Source organism: Azolla caroliniana, unplaced genomic scaffold, assembly GCF_043228905.1.
Source record: "Azolla caroliniana isolate FFs.n. ecotype wild unplaced genomic scaffold, voAzoCaro1.0.p SCAF_2, whole genome shotgun sequence".
NCBI lineage: Eukaryota > Viridiplantae > Streptophyta > Polypodiopsida > Salviniales > Salviniaceae > Azolla > Azolla caroliniana.
In genome coordinates, this window is record NW_028230437.1 from 25,888,294 (window position 1) to 25,908,439 (window position 20,146).

The 20,146-nt window shown below is 38.0% G+C and overlaps 1 protein-coding gene and 1 long non-coding RNA gene across 4 annotated transcripts; one reads left to right on the plus strand and one right to left on the minus strand.

The window, feature by feature from the left end:
- Positions 1 to 15,151: 15,151 nt before the first annotated feature.
- Positions 15,152 to 17,774, minus strand: LOC147867850 (uncharacterized). Its single transcript, XM_087315756.1, has 6 exons — positions 16,974 to 17,774; positions 16,773 to 16,868; positions 16,302 to 16,460; positions 16,080 to 16,134; positions 15,559 to 15,716; positions 15,152 to 15,384 (listed from the first exon to the last, which is right to left on the minus strand). Exons 1-6 carry the CDS (start codon positions 17,772 to 17,774, stop codon positions 15,253 to 15,255), a joined length of 1,401 nt encoding a protein of 466 aa, XP_087171882.1. The 3' UTR covers positions 15,152 to 15,252.
- Positions 16,002 to 20,146, plus strand: LOC147867851 (uncharacterized). Of its 3 annotated transcripts, none has more exons than XR_015529377.1 (4): positions 16,002 to 16,143; positions 18,698 to 18,987; positions 19,179 to 19,256; positions 19,430 to 20,146. It is a non-coding gene; the product is annotated as an uncharacterized LOC147867851 (long non-coding RNA). The 3 variants fall into 3 exon arrangements; XR_015529379.1 differs by having other exon boundaries at positions 19,179 to 19,235; XR_015529378.1 differs by having other exon boundaries at positions 19,182 to 19,256.

Consider the following 20,146-nt stretch of genomic DNA (forward strand, 5'->3'; position numbering starts at 1 on the left):
CCTTAACACGATATACAAGATACTCGCAAAAGTCCTAACTCGACAGTTAGCAAGCTTCTTACTGGACATCATACATGAGAATCAAACAAGCTTTATCAAGAGCAGGTGTATCGTTGATAATGTGTTGCTTCTCTGGGAAGTTATATCATTGGCAGATCGCTCCGTATTGAGCTTGACTATTCTGATCTTAGACTTCGAGAAGGCCTACGACAGGGTGTTATGACCCTTTTTCGAAAATGTGATGAGAGCTATGGGCCTACCCCAAAAATGGAGGAATTGCACTTTTGCACTCTATCGGGTTGCTACCAGTAGCGTGTTGGTAGCTGGTGTTAGGGCCCCCGCCTTCCACTACAATGCTTAGTGAGGCAAGGTTGTCCCCTAGCCCCATCTCTCTATCTATTTGTAACCGAGGCTTTCTCCACCTACTTACAAGCACCAAGCAGCGGACTGAGGGGATTGCCCATCCCCAATGTGACTGAAGATCTTTTGTTATCTGAATATGCCGATGATACGATTGTTTTCTTGCAGGGCGATGAGGAGAATTTGCAGCAGGCTGAACATCTTGTCGAGGACTTTTGTTAGGGCGTTGGTGCCAAGGCCTCTGGTTCAACAAACAAAAGAAACCAAGGTGGCAACCCCATGCCGATTTTACATGGGTCCCTGATTGGGACGACGTTCAAGTACTTAGGATTTATGATGGGGAGCGCAATTGTCCCATGTGCAAGCCAAAATAAGCAGGAAGTTGAACCAATGGAGTAGATCTAAATTATCTTTCACTGGTAGGGTCCTTATTGCGAACCAAGTGATGCTCGCCACCATGTGGCACTCAATCTCATGCAGGATTATGGACCCTGCAAGTATGCACGCGATTAAGGATGCCATCAGGGGGTTTATATGGTCAGGTAAGGACAACCCAATGGCTGCTGCTAGAGTGTCATGACGTTGGTTAACACAACCGCGGGCCAAAGGGGGGCTTGGCCTCATAGACCCCTTAATGCAGAGCCGAGCATTGCTAGCCAAAATGGTGGTTCGATGCCTCCTGCCAGGGAAGGTGTGCTGGAAGGTACTACTTTGCAACAATTTGCAAGCAAGGACTCCCAAGTATGGTTGGCCTTGGCCTGACTCCTTGAACTAGTGTTGCGAAGTCCCACCCAAGATGGCTTGTCAACCGAAGGATAGGGTCACGAAATCCATCTTGCGGGTATGGTGTGTATGACATCATTTGGTCACACACACCCTGGAGACACTAATCGAGTGGACTAGACAACCATTATTTTGGAATTCTCAGGTGCGAACAAGTGACAACATGATGTTAGGGCGGCTTAAGGGCCTAGCATGGGGAAAGCTGGCGCAGACAAGGCTCCACTCTGTAGATGATTGGAGATGCATGGTTGCTTTAGGAGGAGCCCAAGAGGATCCATTACCTCCCCTCAAGGGAGCTATGAAAATGCGGAGATTGATAGTTGCGGCAATTGACAAAGTTCTGAGGGGGGAGGTGAGAGAAGATGCATGGTTCGGTCTCTTTGATGAGGCTAGAATGGTTAAGTTGCTGAAGGGCGTGAGCGGATCGGGAAGAGATACATTTTTTGGGGAGAGTCAAGGTAGGGGCTCTTGGTACCCAATCCGAGTGGTGGCGTAGGCTGATAACATCTGGAAGACAGACCCCGATGTTGCTAAGGTGGAACCCCATTGGAAGTTATGGGTATACGGTTGTCGTCCCTTTGTCAAACTAGAATGGAACCCAGGAGATTTCATGTGGAAACAGGACGAAAGACTCCGCCATTTCTTCGAATACAACACTAAATTGGGTTGGACTTTACAACTGCAGCTAGATGGCCCCCTACGCAATGGTTGGCGAACATTGGGCATCCCTTATGAGGTGCTCATTACTTTTTGGAAGGGTCTTTGACTTCTACACATGCCTGAAAAGATCAAGCTCTTTTGGTGGCAGATCGATCATAATGTGGTTCCCGTTGGTGAATGCCTAGGTAAACACGACGACCCGTTAGGTTGCCCACTTTTCTCTTCACCTATTGAGACTCTGAGACATTGTCTGTGGGATTGCCCTCAAGCTCAAAAGGTATGGGATAGAGTGACTCACCTCCTTGCGACATGTGAAGTGGAAGGAACAACATCGTGGAGCATTGTGGCATGGATTAATCCCTCGATTGATAGGTAGACGGATATCGTCAATGCAGATAGTCGGTGCTATGTATGCATGAGAGGCTAAATCGTCAAGATCTGTTTTGAGAGAGGCTTGCAGTCCGCATTCCCTAGGTTCCCGGAAATTTGGATGTTGATCGCAGGCTTCACCTTGTGGTATTTATGGAAAGCGCGTTGCCTAAAGGTCTTCCAAGATCTAGTACAACCCCTGGAGGAAGTGATCATGGGCACATGGTTCACACTTATGAGCTGCCTAAAAAGGCAATTAGACGAGGTTTGCAGCCACTCCAATGACGTGGTCACTGCTCGTTGCGCTTTTGGCAGAAATGGCGGAACACGCCTATGGTGACGCAAGGAGGAAGTGGCCCAAGGTGGAACTACCAGCCCCCACGTTGGTTGTTTCCTTCTCACATGCCATCCTCTCTTCGTTGTAGGCATCAGGAGTCGGCTCGTACTAGTCAACACTGAAGGGCACCGCTTTTAGCTATAGGTATTTACTTACATTAAGTAGTTAGTCCGAAAGGCTATGTAACTAGTCTCATTTTCTTGAACTTGATTGGAGGGAGATTCCCCGATTTGTGTATAAGCCTCCTTGTATAGTCTCTTTGTAATAATCCTTCCTAACTAATGGGAAAGTAGCTTCATTTTGGAACAAAAAAGAGAGCATAATCACATTCCTTTCAAGAAAATTATGAAATATTTTTTATCCAAATTAATATGTTAAGCATGCAAACATATGTATACTCTCTCTATAAAGTATGGCTTTACCAATTCACTTTTCATATTCTTAGAATCAAAACAGAAACGCCATTAGTAGACCATTTTAAAATGGGAACCAAATCTTTTAGTGATTGTGCAATGAAAGGCCTACCCACAAAACATAGTTGGAACTTAATAATATTTTTTAGGTTTCAACAACAAATGGTTTTTCCACAAGGGCATCATGAATAGAAGTAGTTATGCAACTATTCTTATGAACAAAAATCTATACTTTTTACTTTAATGGGGTCTTTTAGAGGATATTGCTCCAAAATTCCAAGTATAATATTTGGATTCTATTAATATTGAAACAATTTCCTATCATTGGTGAAACTACCAACCTACTCTACACTTTCATATGGACATCCAAGTCGCACAGGGTAATTCATGGGAAAACAAACACCCTAGGGAGGGGAAGGGAAGAAGAAGATTGTTTTAATGCTTGTTCAATACTAAGCAAGAAAATAGCTCTAATTTGTGTTGTATTGATTCTTGAATGGCTTTTTGTGTGGTGGGTTTCTCTTCTAGGTTGTCTAAAAGAGGTTACCTTTTTGTTATCCTCAAGCTCACAATTGTAGCATGAAATTCAAAAATTGCAAGAAAGAAAGAAAGAAATATTAACGTCTTCTAAGGCCAAAATTGACCCATGAGACAATTGGTTTACAACAAAATGAGTACTTATCCAATCATCACAACTAAAATAAAATAACGTAAAAATAGAACTTAAGCTAAAAGAGTTCTAATAGTGTACAAAACATGGTATACAGTAGATATTCGGTTAAGTGTGTGCCCACTTAAATGTGTCATTCTATTAAGTGCGCTTTTTATAGAGGTCAAAATAGAGATCATAAAATTTTCATTGTTTCATGATGAAATTACATAAAACCAAATTGAAACTATATTCTAAACATTCAAAAAACAACAAAATGATCAACATTCAATAAAATTGATGTTGTGAACCACAAAATGAATTGAACTTAGATCTTGCATTCCTACCATTGCATAGGTTGGGTGAGGGTCAATGAAACGAAAACTATCGATTGGTTAATCAATTAATAGCTCATTATGTGGACTCATATTAGGGGAAAGTTATTAATCGATTAATCGCTCATTATGTGAGCTCACATAAAGGAAAACTATTAATTGATTAATAGCTCATTATGTGGACTCATATTAGGGAAAGCCATTAATCGATTAATAGTTCATTATGTGAGCTCACATAAAGGAAAAACTATTAATCGATTAATAGCTCATTATGTGGACTTACATTAGGGGAAAGCTATTAATCGATTAATAGCTCATTATGTGGATTCACATTAGGGGAAAGCTATTAATCAATTAATAGCTCATTATGTGAACTCACATAAAGGAAAAACTATCAATCGATTAATAGCTCATTATGTGGACTCACATCAGGGGAAAGTTATTAATTGATTAATAGCTCATTATGTGGACTCACATTAGGGGAAAGCTATTAATTGATTAATAGTTTTTCCTTTATGTGAGTTCACATAAAAGAAAAACTATTAATCGATTAATAGATCATTATGTGGACTCACATGAAAGGAAATCGATTAATCGATTAATAGCTCGTTATGTGGACTTGCATAAAAGAAAAAATATTAATCAATTAAAAGCTCATTATGTGGACTCACATTAGGGGAAAGCTATTAATCAATTAATAGTTTTTATTTTATGTGAGTTCACATAAAAGAAAAACTATTAATCGATTAATAGCTCATTATGTGGACTCACATGAAGGGAAAGCTATTAATCAATTAATATCTCGTTATGTGGACTCACATAAAAGAAAAACTATTAATCGATTGATAGCTCCCTACTCTTAGGTATTTTTGTAGCACTATCTCAACCAAGTACGTGGATCGTTTCTCCTAAACCACATGCCACAATTCAAACTAATGACATCACGCACAATCTCTAAACAATTACCATCTAAAGTATGTAGAGAATCATGCCATCTAAACTATCCACAAGACCTCCCTTCTCTTTAGAATCTTTCTCTCGTATTTATAGCATAGACACCAAAAAATAGACATAAGAAAGAAACGTGGTGAGTGACATGGATTGCAACAGCGTGGGAGCAATTATAGCAGCAAGGAGGGCCTCAACGATGGCTGTTGGGCTTGGGCTTTCTCAAAATTAGAACAGGAAAGAAAAAATTGGGATTTTTTTTTTTACTAAAAAAGCCCTAAATGTGCAACTTAGTTAAGTGCGCACCTTTCCCTTGCATTCAAAGTGCGCACTTAAACGAATGTTTGTTGTACTCGATAAAGGAAGTGACTTTACACTAAGCCTAATTTTATTTCCACCCAAGCCTCTTGAAAAGAAGTGGGAGGTCAAAGGGTTTTGGTGTGGGTGTGACTTGTGGTCCTAATGTAGAGAGTGTCCTAGCCATGGTTTCTAGGCGGTGTAGCTCACGTTCCCTTATTTTCATTATTGCTTTTGCACCACGTTGAGTTGCTTTGAAACCCGGCACCCGAGGACGTCTGGTTCTTCTTTGGTTTTCTGCCTCATCAAGGGAAAGGCTGAGTGGTGCATGTGTGTCGACAATTGTTGTCTCCCCCTGTTCTTGAAAAACTTATTTTGTTACATGTTGGTGAACATTAACAACCTTATTGTCAACATTTTGTAACTTATTCTCTCTGTGTTGTTTTAGTTCTAGAATGTATTTGCCTAATTTCTTTATATCTAGAGTATCTAATAGTTTGGGGAGGGTGGGAGAGGAACCAAGTATGTCTTGGTATTTTGCCCTTATCTCTGCGTAGGTTGGACACTTGCATGTAAAGTGATACTCATCCTTTATCTCTATGTGGCATAACCTACATATCCTTTCCTCCCTAAGGACTCCATTAGTATGACCACTCTCAATCTCAAGTTGGTGAGATGATATTCTAAGTTGTCCAACGGCAACCCTTAGTGCATGTGGTAAGAATACATCTAGATATTTTGGTCGTGTGATAAAACTTAACATAGAGAAGTGCATGAAGTGTTCCTTACAATACAACATTTTAGATGGGAGTGGCTCTAGTGGGGTGATCCATTTATACCGAGTGTAAATTTGCCATATTTCTTGGCGTATTACTTTATTGCGGTCCTCATAAGAGATTAAAGTGTTATCAATCGTGTGGTTGTACCTAAGGGGAGGTAGGTTATTAATGCCTAGACCATTCGCAAGAAGCCAACTCACCATCATGCCATACCATGAGCTAGTATAGCCGGACTTATACAATGATCGAGAGGCCTTAAAAGCTTGATAAGGTATTCTATTATGTGGTTGGCTATGTCTCCTGTGAATAAGGACTACAAGTTGGAAAAGTGCTTCTACTAACATTGGGGGTAAAGTGAACTCAACCCTAATAATGTCATGCGATACTATCGATTTGCTTTGGAGTTGGCGTGATAACATCATCACCAATGGTCTCTCTAATTACGTCCACATGAAAGATGGTAATCCTGGAGCCCAAACCACTGATGCATACATGAGGGAGGGGACCACTAATGAGTCAAAGAGCCACCCTTTAGGCCGTGGCTCTTGAAAGTATGCTTGGTGGCATTTTCTCTCTAGGAGTGCGAGGGATGCATGTCCTTTCATAATTCTATCCTTCATTGCCTATGTCATCGAAAATTTACTTGAGCAAGCACTGAAAGGGACTCCAAGATAAACATATGATCTAACCACCTCAACTGGGTTATGGGAGATAGTTAGGTGACACTTAGCTCTAACTTGGGCTGATGTGTGGAATATAAGGACTTTAGTTTTCCCTAGATTCACTATCAATCCTCGTTGTGCACAAAAGTCATCTAAGGCATTAAGAGCAAATTACATTAAATTCAAGTTTATATTTTTTTAATACCATTCCAAATGATGAGAAATTTAGGAGGGCTAGGAACATTATAGCCTTAGAGGAGGTCCAACTTTTAATGCATAGAAGGTAGACACCTAGTAGTAGTGTTCATTAAGTATTGGATAGATGGAATGAATAAGCATAGGACATCTTGAGCCTTGAGTGACTACATGCATTACACTTGCAAATACTTGACTTTTTTTGTATGAAACCATTAAAAGAACATCTTGATCGGACATCAGACATATTATTTGAGTTGTAAAAGCTTTAACTAGGCTTCTTGGACAGACATTTGGATTGGTGTTAGGTGTCAAACTCATCGCTAATTTCTCTTAAGACAAATAAGTCTAATGTTAGAAAACATTTCCCTCAAACCTACCAACCCTACAAACATTATAGAGATGGGAGGGAAGTCGACTCCTTGCTAGAACAACTAATAGTATGAATATCATTTATCGAGTGTGGAATGCTAAACAGGCCATTATTTACAAGGCATGCCATATTTTCTTGACTTGAACATAATTCTTGTTGAGAAGTTAGTCGTGTGTGCCCCAAATTTTTCATTAATTCTACTTTACAAAGCTAATGGATTATTTTAAGTCCAACAATCAGGAATCTACCCAGCAAGACACAAATTCCATGTGAACTTACTTACATCTCACCACAAGGGTAGTTGTTCATTTTTCGTAATATTCTTATTTTGTGTCCCAATTGTTTTCTTTTGAATGGGAAATTTACAAAGTTTTGATTCAATAACATTGAGAAAAAATCTCTTTCATTTTTTTCCAAGAAAGATACTACATTAGTAATAAGAAAACACCCTAAGACTATGTATACATGATATATGTACATACATTTAGGTAATGACCCCTGTGCTACAGGTGATGGAAAGAACATTCCTAGAGGTGTTCATCGTTCGTTGTACTTTTATACTCTGACTCTTTGTAGTTTTTATTGGTCTACCACGACTACAGTCTTTATAAGGTTGTTAGTGTAATAATTTTGTCATGGATGTACAAGTTATACTAATGAAGAAGATGTTTTTTTTGGGGGGGGGGGGGGGGAAATGACCCCCGTGCTAAGTTCTAACTGTCTGCTTAAATAAATACTTCGGTGTAGAGTAGAACCACTCCACCTTATCAAAATTTTGCCTGTAAAATATTCCTTTGTCCCATATGCCATGAAACTCCAATCGTTGTAACTCTGCCCGTTGTGTATTTACCATTTATGTTATTCAAAGAGCTATGATATTATGCTCAATCTTTGCCCAATGCCCTGAAATTATCTAGGCATGTCTTTCGGTCACATTTTAGAACATCTTCAAACATCTAACCTTCCAAATACATATGTCGAATTGTGATACTACTTACCAATGGCCATATTTTTGGTTTATTAGTCTCTATTTGTGGATTCAGAGGTATAATTGTTTTTCGCATTACACCATGTCTCATAACAAGAGCATCTGCAACATCTTCTTGTTCATATACCATTGGTTCATCTTGTACGACCACGCATAATATTGCCCCCCATGTATATATCGCTCAAGCATAGATTGGTATCAACAATGTTACGATTCTTTTCCTTATTTCTATCACAAAATGCTCAATAGTCATCCACTAAATTGATACAAAAAAGCACATATTGTATGCATTTATCCCTTTTCGCCAACCATTAACCGGTATAGCTCTATGAACCAACAACCATTGAAAACAAACCATTTTTCTCTCATTTTTATTCTTCTAGCTCTTTCATTTTATTCTTCTAATGTTTTTTTTTACCAAAAAGAACACTACTTCACATTAGTTAGCAAATAGAATACAACCAAGTTTAACGGAATCCATAATGGGATCAACATATACAACTCGGAGGAACAACTCCAAAACTACAACAAAAACTCACATGACCCTTAACTCCAACAAAACTGAAATAAACCCCATTTTACCCCGACTCTAGTTCTCCCAACGAACTATTTTATAACAAAGTTATATGAGTAACATGACTATGCTAACCCACTTGTGCTTCAACTATACATACATAATTACATCCCATTTACAATATTGGGAGCCATTAGCGAAAACAACCACCTAGGTGCCTAGTAATTCCACTTAGGCCTCGTTGAATATTTGACCATCTTGGGAGAACCACCCCATTTCAGCAATAACTTTGACCTTGTCCTTTCTGCTTCATTTTATTCCCCCTAAATCAAGTCATACCATCTATGCAACCAAGCCACAAGCTCATACCGGATATTTAACAACACTTCCCCGCATGAGAGCACTTTTTAATTATAGGGAAATCTTTTCAAGATATGCTTTATTATTCCACTCTCTAACAATTTAGTGGCAACATAAAAGCTATAAACGTCAGAGAACCCAAGTTCAATCCTTGCAATGGGCTAGATCACGTCTCAAGGATCACAATTGGTCTCCCTTGGATGTTAAAAATTGGAAGATAATAAACCTACTTATATGGTCTTTAATTTTGTACTATTGTTGTGACAAGACTTGAAGATGAATCCATGAACAAGACAAGTTAATGATGAGTTAGACATTCAATGTGTTAAAGAATTGTTTGTGGTGAATATATCAAGAACCACATGACACATACACCTAAACATGTTTGAGAAAAAGGGAGAATGCACCAATGACATAAGCGCAAAATTGAGAAACTTCATGATGTTGGTCCCACTTTGATGATTTAATGGAAATACAACACATAAAAGAACCTTATGACAAAATGTTTATTTATTAAAAACTTATCATTGGATTCAATTCAATTTCGTTGACAAAGTAACCAATTAAATTCAACAATCACGTTGCTCCTTTATTCCGTGTACAAAAGTCAATATTCAATATTAGACTGATTTGACGGTATGGTTCAAATGAAAAACAAACAAATCAATGAATATCCAGTACACCTCAGCCATACACTTATGCATACATATCCCAATTTGACTTTTTCATGTTTCACATGGTTTCTCCATGCATATTCAATTGTTTGCAAATTATAGGCCGACACAAATTTTTGTTTTATAAATATAGTCAACATGTAAGAAGAGTTTTTAATGTGAATGCAAATATCTTAAAGACACATCACTCAAATTTGCCTAATTAGATCAAGTCAACAATGCCTACTTCAAATGGGGATTATATCCAATGTTATTCTTCGTCGAGACTTGAAACTAGGAATATGTAGAATCATTTGGACTTCTTGTTGTAGAAACACCAATGAATATGAAAATGTTGCCATGACATGGTACTCTTGTAGAAGTAATTTATTGATATTTGTATACAAAAAGGTAGAGTATTAATGTGGCTACGATAGTGTTCAAACTTGAATCCATGGTGCATTGATCTTGATTTCTTGTGATGGGTAACATGCCTGCATATTGCAAACCATTCTTGTGAATGCAAGGGCAAATTTTGGAGAAGAATGTAAAGCCTCCATTAGTGGAAATAAGGCTAGACACAATGCCTTTATTTAAGTTTAATACAGGCCTAGTGGCTCCACATTAGGGGGGTTCACACACCACGATGGACAAAGGAAGAGTTGACAAACATAGAGCTACATATATGAATTGGAAAATGTAGCCTTGCTCCAACAAACATTGGGATATTTTTGTTGAATCAATCTTAAAAATGACACAAAAGATGGCTTTTGATGATCTTTCTCTACTTAGATCAACTAGGGGAATGAGCATAAAAAATACATTGAAATAGTTATTTGGAGACGGTAGACAACTTTTGACTTTGGTGTAATATTTCCAATTATGAGAAGTATTCTATTGGTCAAGGTTACATCACAATAAAATGCATATAGCTAATATTGTTTTGACAAATTCATCTCAAAAGGCATAAATTTAATTATTTCAACAAGACGTATACGTTTTTTATGAACCACACCATTCACGTTGAAGTGTATCATAGTAGGTTCTATCAATTTCATGATTAAGACATCATTGACCTCTCTAATTGCTACGCCACTTTTGATGTTTCTATTTTTTATTTCACCAAATTGATTTTCAAATCAAGTTTTCACCTAACATATTGAGTATCACTAATTCTAAGGGTTTAGTCCTTGGACACGGCAAATCATAGTAGATTTATATCTTAAGAAAAATTATGCGAAGTATTTCTCACAAGTTTGCAGGCAACATGCCTCACACTAGTACCAACTATGTATATTATTTGGCTTATTTTTTAATAGTCTTCTAGATTGAACTTGACTAAAACATTAATGTATGTCATATTGAAATGAATTCTCAATTGAACGCATAGTCACACATTTCATGTTCATAAAATTAAGCACAAATTTTTAGAATTCCTAGGCTAAAGTGCAATTATTTCATAGTTGTAAAATTACCCACAAGCATCATGTGCCAACTACTTCTAGTTTATTGCATCAACAACTTCATAACCATGATTATTACACGTTAATGGATATCAATCGCTTCAGAACATAAAACACATAAAGAACATTCTTCAATCCTTTAAATTATGAATAATTGAAAATCAATGTTCACATCACTAGATTATCTTGAAATGCGATGTGTATCAACAATGGTCTTCACTTCTCTTGGCATGACATGCATTCTTGTCCTAACTACAAATCTTCTTTGCAACGATTAAAACATCACAACTCCATATATGATGCAAGCTTAACACACAACCTATGCGATGATACTTTGAAACTTTATCATATCAGTTATCTTCACTATCATCATGATGCTTAAAAAATGTCCAAGTCTAAATATTTCGTTACCCAAATTCCAAGTATATATATTGATGAGATTTAACCAAATTTCGTTTATGACTCCGATAATGCATGTTTGATGAGGTTCAAGTCTTAATGGAGAGATGGCTAGAACGACGTAACAAATTTAATTATGGGTCTAGAGATTATGAGAGGTATCCTATATGTTTAGTATATAAAACAATGCTTGTTACCTAAAACAAATCACCTAAAGTTAAATTAGGCAAAGGCTCCAATTGTGATCATCTCTAATTGACTTTACAATGCCACAACGAGTTGTTAATCTTGATACAACAATTAAATAACTTTCAACGATTCATCAATGTCTTTAATGATGATACTTTCTTATTCTGTCAAAATACTCTCAATCTTTTTTTGACATCTTTGATGGTCATTTGAGATGTTGTTTTTCGCTTACGTAGCATGAGCAGTAATTACAGTATAACATATCCTTTCTTATTCTGTCAAAATACTCTCAATCTTTTTTTGACATCTTTGATGGTCATTTGAGATGTTGTTTTTCGCTTACGTAGCATGAGCAGTAATTACAGTAATTACGTAGCATGAGCAGGACCATGCTTGTTTTTTATTTCAGAATAACATATCCTTCCATTAGTTTTAAATGTAGGAACATGAATTGCTAAGTATTTGAAAGAGTTCATGAATTTGATAGCTTCATCCTACAAATGTTTACATGATTTTGATTATGATGCATTTAGTTTTCCCCTACATGTATTCATAAGTATCTCTTTCAAAAAATCTCTAATAGTATGAGGTTATGTTGAAGAGTGTTGGCATCGCTTGGAAGAGCACCACATCAATTGCCTAGAGAAGTAAGTTAAACCGAATATTTAATTAAGGTTGATCCCAAAAGTTTCCAAAATTGTGCTACTTGCATGATGAAATCTTCTAAACTATGAATAGGTCAATATAGGGTGGGTCAAAGTGACATCCTTATTTTGGCCCCATGATTGTTCCTAGACTCATCAAAGAACCCATATTGTTTTTTTTTTAAGACATGTGATACTTTGTCATAAGCCATGTTGTAGTTCAATATTCATTTTTATACCAAAATTTTCCTTATGTTCTCTGAGTTCCTTTTGTGTTTGTGTATTCATTCAGTTTACGTTTTTAAACTCCAATAAAGCAACGCTAAAGAGTTTCTCTTTCGAATTCATTCTCTTCCATTATGATCAAATAGGTAACAAACCGACATGTTGTAGAGTGTTTAGTTTGAACTAGATTAGCCCAATGCTTTCATTTGCCTAATTACTAATTTCCTTTTCCATGATCATATTGCATATTCTTGCAAGTGTAGTGTCTATTGTTATAGTATGGTAGTTAGAAAGCTCATTCTTAGTTCCATCATTGTAGACAAGTTTGACCCAAAATTCACACCATTAGTTGGGAAGCTTTCTTAGCAAATGCCTTGATAAGATAAATGTATGCACATTCTTGGGTGAAAGCGCCAATCCATTTGATGTCAAGTGGATTTGTTTTTCTCTCACTAGGTAGAGAATGTATGTCATACATACAATCAACATTTTAAGTGGGTGCAAAGTGATTGACCCTATAAGGATACCATCTTCTCTAGAAGCTCCACTAATTTCTTATTCATTGTTCCCTCAACTTGTTGGCATCGATGTTGACAACATTTTTTGCGTTCTTTATTTTGAATCATTTATTAGAGTGGAATTCTATGATCTTATGTTTGCCCCGCTTCTTAGTACCACTTTTCTTTTTGGCAATTGCTAGGAATGTTGCACGCTCACTATTAAGGAGACCATATGTTCATTTCAGTATGCCATTTTGCATGATTTCCAAGAGCTTCATCTTAAAAAGGGGGAATTTAATTTATCTCTAGATCTTGATAAGAGGTTGTGGATTGTGGTCTCCTTTTCTTTGGGGTTGGAGTCATCTATGTGAATACATGGACTTAGTTCTAGCCAATTAGGCATCTGAAATGCATGAATTTGAACACATTGTGTTTAATTCCCTTATTAAGTCGTAACATATATCACTTTCCAGTTTGGCAATCAGGAGGAATGTTGCATGCTCCCATGTTCCATTTAGTATGACTAATCTTGGATTTCGCATAATTCCCAAGAGTTTCTTCTAAAAAATGGAGAATATATTTTATCTCTTGAGTTCTATAGGAGGTTGGGGGTTGTTTGGCCTCCTCTTCATTCGGGTCATCTATGTGAATGCATATTTATTTCTTCACGCTCTTAAAATTTGCTAATTCTAAAAAAGCATCATCATATGGACAATCGTCACATTGATAATATTATCCGCCAGAGGGAGCCTCCTATTTGATTTCATACTCACGAGTCGCAATACATGACGAAAATCATATTATTTTCTAACACCGAGATTCAAGCAAATTGGATTGACATTTCTCACAATTGAGATATGCATGCACCTTTCCTAAGAGGAGTTACCTTGTTCAACAAACTTAGAAGTTTCATATGGCCATAAAGATCATCACTATTGTATTGGGGTTAACAAGAAGTTTATGTTTTATGGAACAAAAGAGCGGCACCGTTGGTGAAACTATCTAATAGAGAGTAGAAGTCATTTAAAAAACATGGCAAGATATATATTAGGATCTCAATTCCTGTCATATAGATTTAAAATGTATGAAATATGTAACTTAGGTATAGGGATAAAAACTAAGAACAACTTGGGTTTCTATGTAGTTCATGAAGCGAAACACAATCATAAAGAATAATGTACTACAATGACGAGTAAGAGTGTGATGAATCATGATTACCCATTAGGGACTTATGTAATCTGAATTTCATAGTCACTACATTGACAAGATTTGAGAAAGTTATCATTGTTGAGAACACAATAACAACTTTGCTTTGTGTTTGTCATGTCCAAATAATATGTACCATATCAAAAGCCTTATAAACAATTTAGGATTGAGAAGGTATAATTTAGTTAGAAGGCCTATGAAATCATGGTCATTATAATGAAACAACAAGATCATACATCTAGGCTAAAAGGTTGCAAGTGACACAAAAACTAGATGTTTAACAAACATAGGCACTTATGTGTTGATCTAACTCAAAAGTAGTTTGCACCAATAGAAGGATAAAGTTAGCAAATGCTATTACATCCTTACGATATTGAATCCTTAATTATTGTACAATGGTAATTAGAGTTTGCTAAGACCATGAGTGTCTCATTCCAAGATAAATAGATAGATGGATAGATATCTTTTTAACACCCATGGGAGATAGATTGTAATCTACGTGAGTATTGGATGATATTATTTATAGCAAGATAATCAAGGACTAGACTTATAAGCAATAGAATATGGAAATTCATTTAGGATCAAGAACGCTTTACCATTTGGAATTTTAAAGATGTTACGACAATAATGAGTTGTTTACTTAATTGTAAACACCAATGCTGCATTGCCAAAAGGTTGTATTTCATTTCATTTCCATGGTATTAATACAACTACTAAAAGAAACTTATGCTTAATTTTTATCATGGTGTATATATGTAATAATTAAACTCCATTTCGATGTGAAAAACACATAACCAAAAGGAAAAAGGTTGTTGTCTCAATTAGAAACTCTAAGTGTAGCATTGTGAGATACACCAAAAAGTTGCACTGGGACCTCTTCTTAACCCACTTATTTTACAACTTGAAAACCTCAAATCTAAATCAAAATTGAGTGTATCTTAAAACATCTATCTAATTGGCACGACAGAGAGCATCTCCAAATCCAGTGCAACTTGATGCAAGTTTATCGTTTTGCGATTCGTGCATAAACCTTTGCACGGGTCCAAGCAACATCCTCTTCACTGTGGGCCATGTCGATTGATACTGCAACGTTACACGACACGAGGGGTTAAGAGTTAGGGCTAGGGTTCTTCAAGTGAGGTGAGAAATGCAAAAAGAAATATGACTTGTCAAAATTAAAGGATTAGAGCCATTAAGCCATAAGACATTAGATACAAGCTATAAAGTAGGTTGGTTAAAACATTCGAGGGTTATTACTTCGAAGGACGAGAATCTGCAATCAGCGGACAAGACATCGGTCGTGATGTAGTCGGACTCGGAGCCATCGAGGATGACTTCGGCGGCCCGGCTGCGTTTCTTGCTCTTCGCGGCATGCAACTTCTCATACGTGCTTGTGGTCTCTTGATAGGTTTGCCCTGTTTCACACACAAACACAACATATGTAGATAAAATAATAGACTTGATAGGTTCGTCCTGTTTCACACATAAACACAAGACACTACATATGTAGATAACACAATAGATTTGATATGTTTGTCCTGGTTTTCACACATGGAATTTCAAACCAATGAACCTACTGAATGATTTAAGTGCAGAGGGTTTAGGGGGGTTTTACAGTTCCAAGGGTTTTTGGGATTAGGATCATATGGGTCTAGGGTTTCTAAGGTTGAGAGGTGTTAGGGTTTGCAGGATTAACGCTCTGAGGTTTAGGGTTAAAATTTAAACCATCATACCATGGCCTTTGAAATCAAATGTGAGAATGGTAAGATCATATTTACCTAGAAGCCCGTGAACTTTTGGTGAGGCCCTCAACTGAGAAACTTGGAGATTGATCTGCAAGAGGTGAGTTTATTATTAATTTCTTCCATTCGTTTTTATAAGTATTTAACCTTCACACGATTTGCCTAGAATAAATGTAGAGATAAGACATGCAATGATGGGTTTGGTGGTAGGGATAGAGAACATGGAATAAAAGAAAAAAAAAAATCTCTTTGCCATACATAGTTTTTGAAAGATCCTCGCCGTCCAAATGTTGCTTTAATAATCTTGGCCACAACGTCTAATTGGCCTTCTGCATAGATTCTTGCAGACAAGGCCCCCTTTGTTATGGTGAGGCCACTTCTAGTGTTGATTGTGTTGTCCACACCTTTCACCTCCACCTACAAAATGATGAATTTTGGCATTCAAATTTCATGTGTATAAGGTATTCATAAAACCCCATTGTTTTCTGTATATATGTGTTATGGAATGTTTATTGTATATCCTGTATACTCGGTTATTGTGTGTGTCTCTGTATGTGTACTTAGGTATGTATGTAGATATATATACAGTATGTGGGTAGGTTCATATACGTGTATGTGTGGATGTGGTTATGTCGGAAGGCATGTATGGATGGATGTATGTAAGTAGTAATGTAAATATAGAGGTATATATGCATGTAATTTAGGAACCTATGCATGTATTATGCTCACATTGTCTACAATGAGCTTCCATCCCTCCTCATCATGGCTTTGAGCTTGTATCAATATCTTTTGTCCTTTATATAGAACCCCCAATGTGGAGATGAACTATCATACAAAACAAACAAAAAAATGTAGCTAATCGTTAGTTGCCTTGAATAGAAGACTTCTAGTTTTAGCTTGAGAAGAAAAAATATGGCCAAAGATACTTACAGTGGATTTCCTTAGCTTTCCATGGAAGACATGCATGTTGATGTGGATATCTTTGTCGGAGATGACACAGTAATTTCGGCCATCTTTTCCGTGGAAATCGAAACGCTCTCCATGTTTGCCGATGAAATGAGGGTCACCGCTAACACTGCCCCGCGACGGAGGAGGAGGAGGGGCTGAGGGAACATTTTGCACTACTCCTTCTCCATTGGGAGGGGGAGTGCGGGGCAATTTCTTCTTAGGTGGAGGAGGTGGTGAGGAAGAAGAGAGTGGAGGAGATGGAGATGGAGATGGAGATGGTGGGGGTGGGAATGGTGAAGGTATATTTTGAACAATTCCTTGACCATTGGGTGGAGGAGCTTGACGGGGTTTCTTGGGGGGTGAAGAAGAAGATCTGTTAGGAGGTGTATTTGTTGAGCTGGGTGCAGGTGATGGAGAAGGTGGTGTAGGAGAAGGAACGCTTTGCACCACACCCGAGCCGGTAGGAGGGGTACGAGATGGTTTAGTCTTCGGAGGAGGTGGTGAAGCAGATGTGGTGGGAGTAGGAGCCGGTGGTGAAGATGGGGGGGGACTTTGGGAATAGCTCGGAGGGGGATTAGAGGTGCTCTTTGCAGGAGGGGATTGAGTATTTGATGGAGGTTGAGAAATTAAAGGTGGTGAACCAGCAGTAGTTGAAGGTTGATTAGCTGGTGTTGCTGCAGCAGTTGGTGGCGGGCAATCGTCTGGTTTCCATGGACATATTGGGGCCGGTGGCAGGACATTCAAACATGTGGCTATACACAACATAACAATGTTTTTCGTCATTCACTGGAAGGGCCCAAAGTTAGCTTTTCTCTCTAGTGACTTGTTTTGGTTAGTTTTTGATCTATTGTGTGACAAGTAAGAAGAGCTACTCTCTAGTGTTTTTCTCTGTACCATTATCTATCATCTATGTGCTCTCAAGGAGAGACATTTACTTTTGGGCAGAAAGGATCGCGTTTACCAAGATTGAGAAAAATTACTTACGTTGATTGGATTGTTGTATGCTTTTATCAACCTGCACAATTGAGCTTTCATGTTAGCTAACAATGTGGAGTAGTGGTAAAATAAGACCCAGAAGAGGGGGAAAAACTTACCGGACAAGTTATGTTGCAAGCGCCGTTGCATAGGGTATAATTGCCAGATAACTTTTGCATGTAAGGAATAGAATGATTAGGCTAAGTTACATTCTAATCTCAAGCCAAATATGTTCACAAAAAAATTTGGATGTTTATAAGCTGAACAACTCACATATGCAGAGAAGTCACACTTAGTAAAGGTTGCCGAAGAGCCTTTGCCAACAGAAACAGAAGGGGTGCCCTAATACATACAATAAACCGGAAAGGAGGTTTAGTAGAAGAGGCAAAATACACACATTTTTAAACTTGTGAAGAACATTGGGGAATAGCCAAAGTATACAGTATAATACCTGTACATTGTTAGTAGAAGCAAAACTACAAGCATAAGCGTTAAGTTGAGATCCTGGTGCCAATGGAGGTGCTGTCACGACATAAATGTTGCCACCGTCTCCCTGTGTATCAATAACGAACATATGATTTGAGTACACAATGAAACTCCTTAAATACAGATATTGTTCAGTATATGAATGAATGCTTACCCTAGATGAATGCATCACGCACATGATTAAGTACATAATGAGAGGTCAATGCCGCAAAATAAAAATAAAAAGAACAAGAAATGTATTACAGTTGGGGCTGTGTTGTTGACGAAAGCTGATGTCCGGACAATGGCAGTGGTGCCAGAGGCAACGGTGTTGAGGAGGATGGCGCCGCCACTGCCTGTGGTTGCAGTGTTGTTAAGGAAGGTACACGCGGTGATATCGAGTTGCGGCCCTCCGACATAACCACATTCTGTGGATGCATCATCAGCGAAGATGGCACCCCCGGATTGGATTGCCTCATTGCGTGCGAATTCGTTGTTTGCGAACGTGGCGCAAGTCCTCACTCCACTGCATGTCTCAGCAGGGCCAGAGTTCGGGGTGGGTGGAAGTTTCTCACTCCCTCCAATGTGCACCGCACCGCCTCTGGTTGCCTGGCCAAAAAATAATCATGCTTTGATTGATTAAGTTTTTGAGAAATCGTAAAAAAAACCAAAGCTCTACTCAATTCTGGTCTCAAATTTTTTCTTGAATATGGTTGGGATTGATTGAGTGTTACCTTGTTGTTATAGAAGATGGAGTTGCTGATGAATATGGATCCTCCTGATAACACAGAAACAGCTCCTCCAGCATCCTACATAACAAACAAGGTAAACAAAAATATACAGATACAAAAATAAGCACAATAAATGAAGAGGGATAAAGACAAGAACTGAGAGAGAGAGAGAGAGAGAGAGAGAGAGAGAGAGAGAGAGAGAGAGAGAGAGTTAATATAATTTACAGTTGCGATGTTGTTGAAGAACTTGACATTGATGGCACGAAGCTTGCCAACGGCTGTAGTAGAGTCGGCACCAAGGCCAGAGACGAGGACAGCTGAACCTTTGGTGCAGAAGCCGCCTGTGAGCTCAAGGTCTTTGAGCGTGAGAACACCCCCTAGGCCAACCAAGAAGATCCCTGACTGCCCTTTAGCATCGATCAAACATTTGGCGACATCACACACACCAGTTATCGTCACTGCCCTGTCAATTGTTGGCAAAAGCCCGAACCCTGCATATGAATCCGACTTCATTTCAGGCTTTCTTTAAAAACTTTCCCTTCTCATGTTAATACTGATGACTTATTCTAGTTGTTGATTAAAACTCGCAATGGAACGAATAATGCTCCATGCTAATCAAGATCCATTGAATGCTAATTACTGGCACTAATTCATAGCAATAATTATAGTTGATATGAGAGCAGTTTATTAAAAGATTGATTATGCTAATGACCATATAGGCATTAGCAATAAATTAAGATCTATGATGATCATTTGGTAGCACAAAAAATGGGATGGTAATTGCGATGAAGTTTTAGTACCTTGAAGATTGATATTCGCAGTTATATAAATCTGGGGTCTTTTGTTCAGTAATGCTTGGACTAAACACAATGCATTGGAGCACTGGGGGGCTTGTGTAGGATCTAATGGATCCCCTATAGCCGCGAGCCTCCGATGAGCACCTACATTTTCTATTGTCATTATAATTCGCTTGTGCACTTATGA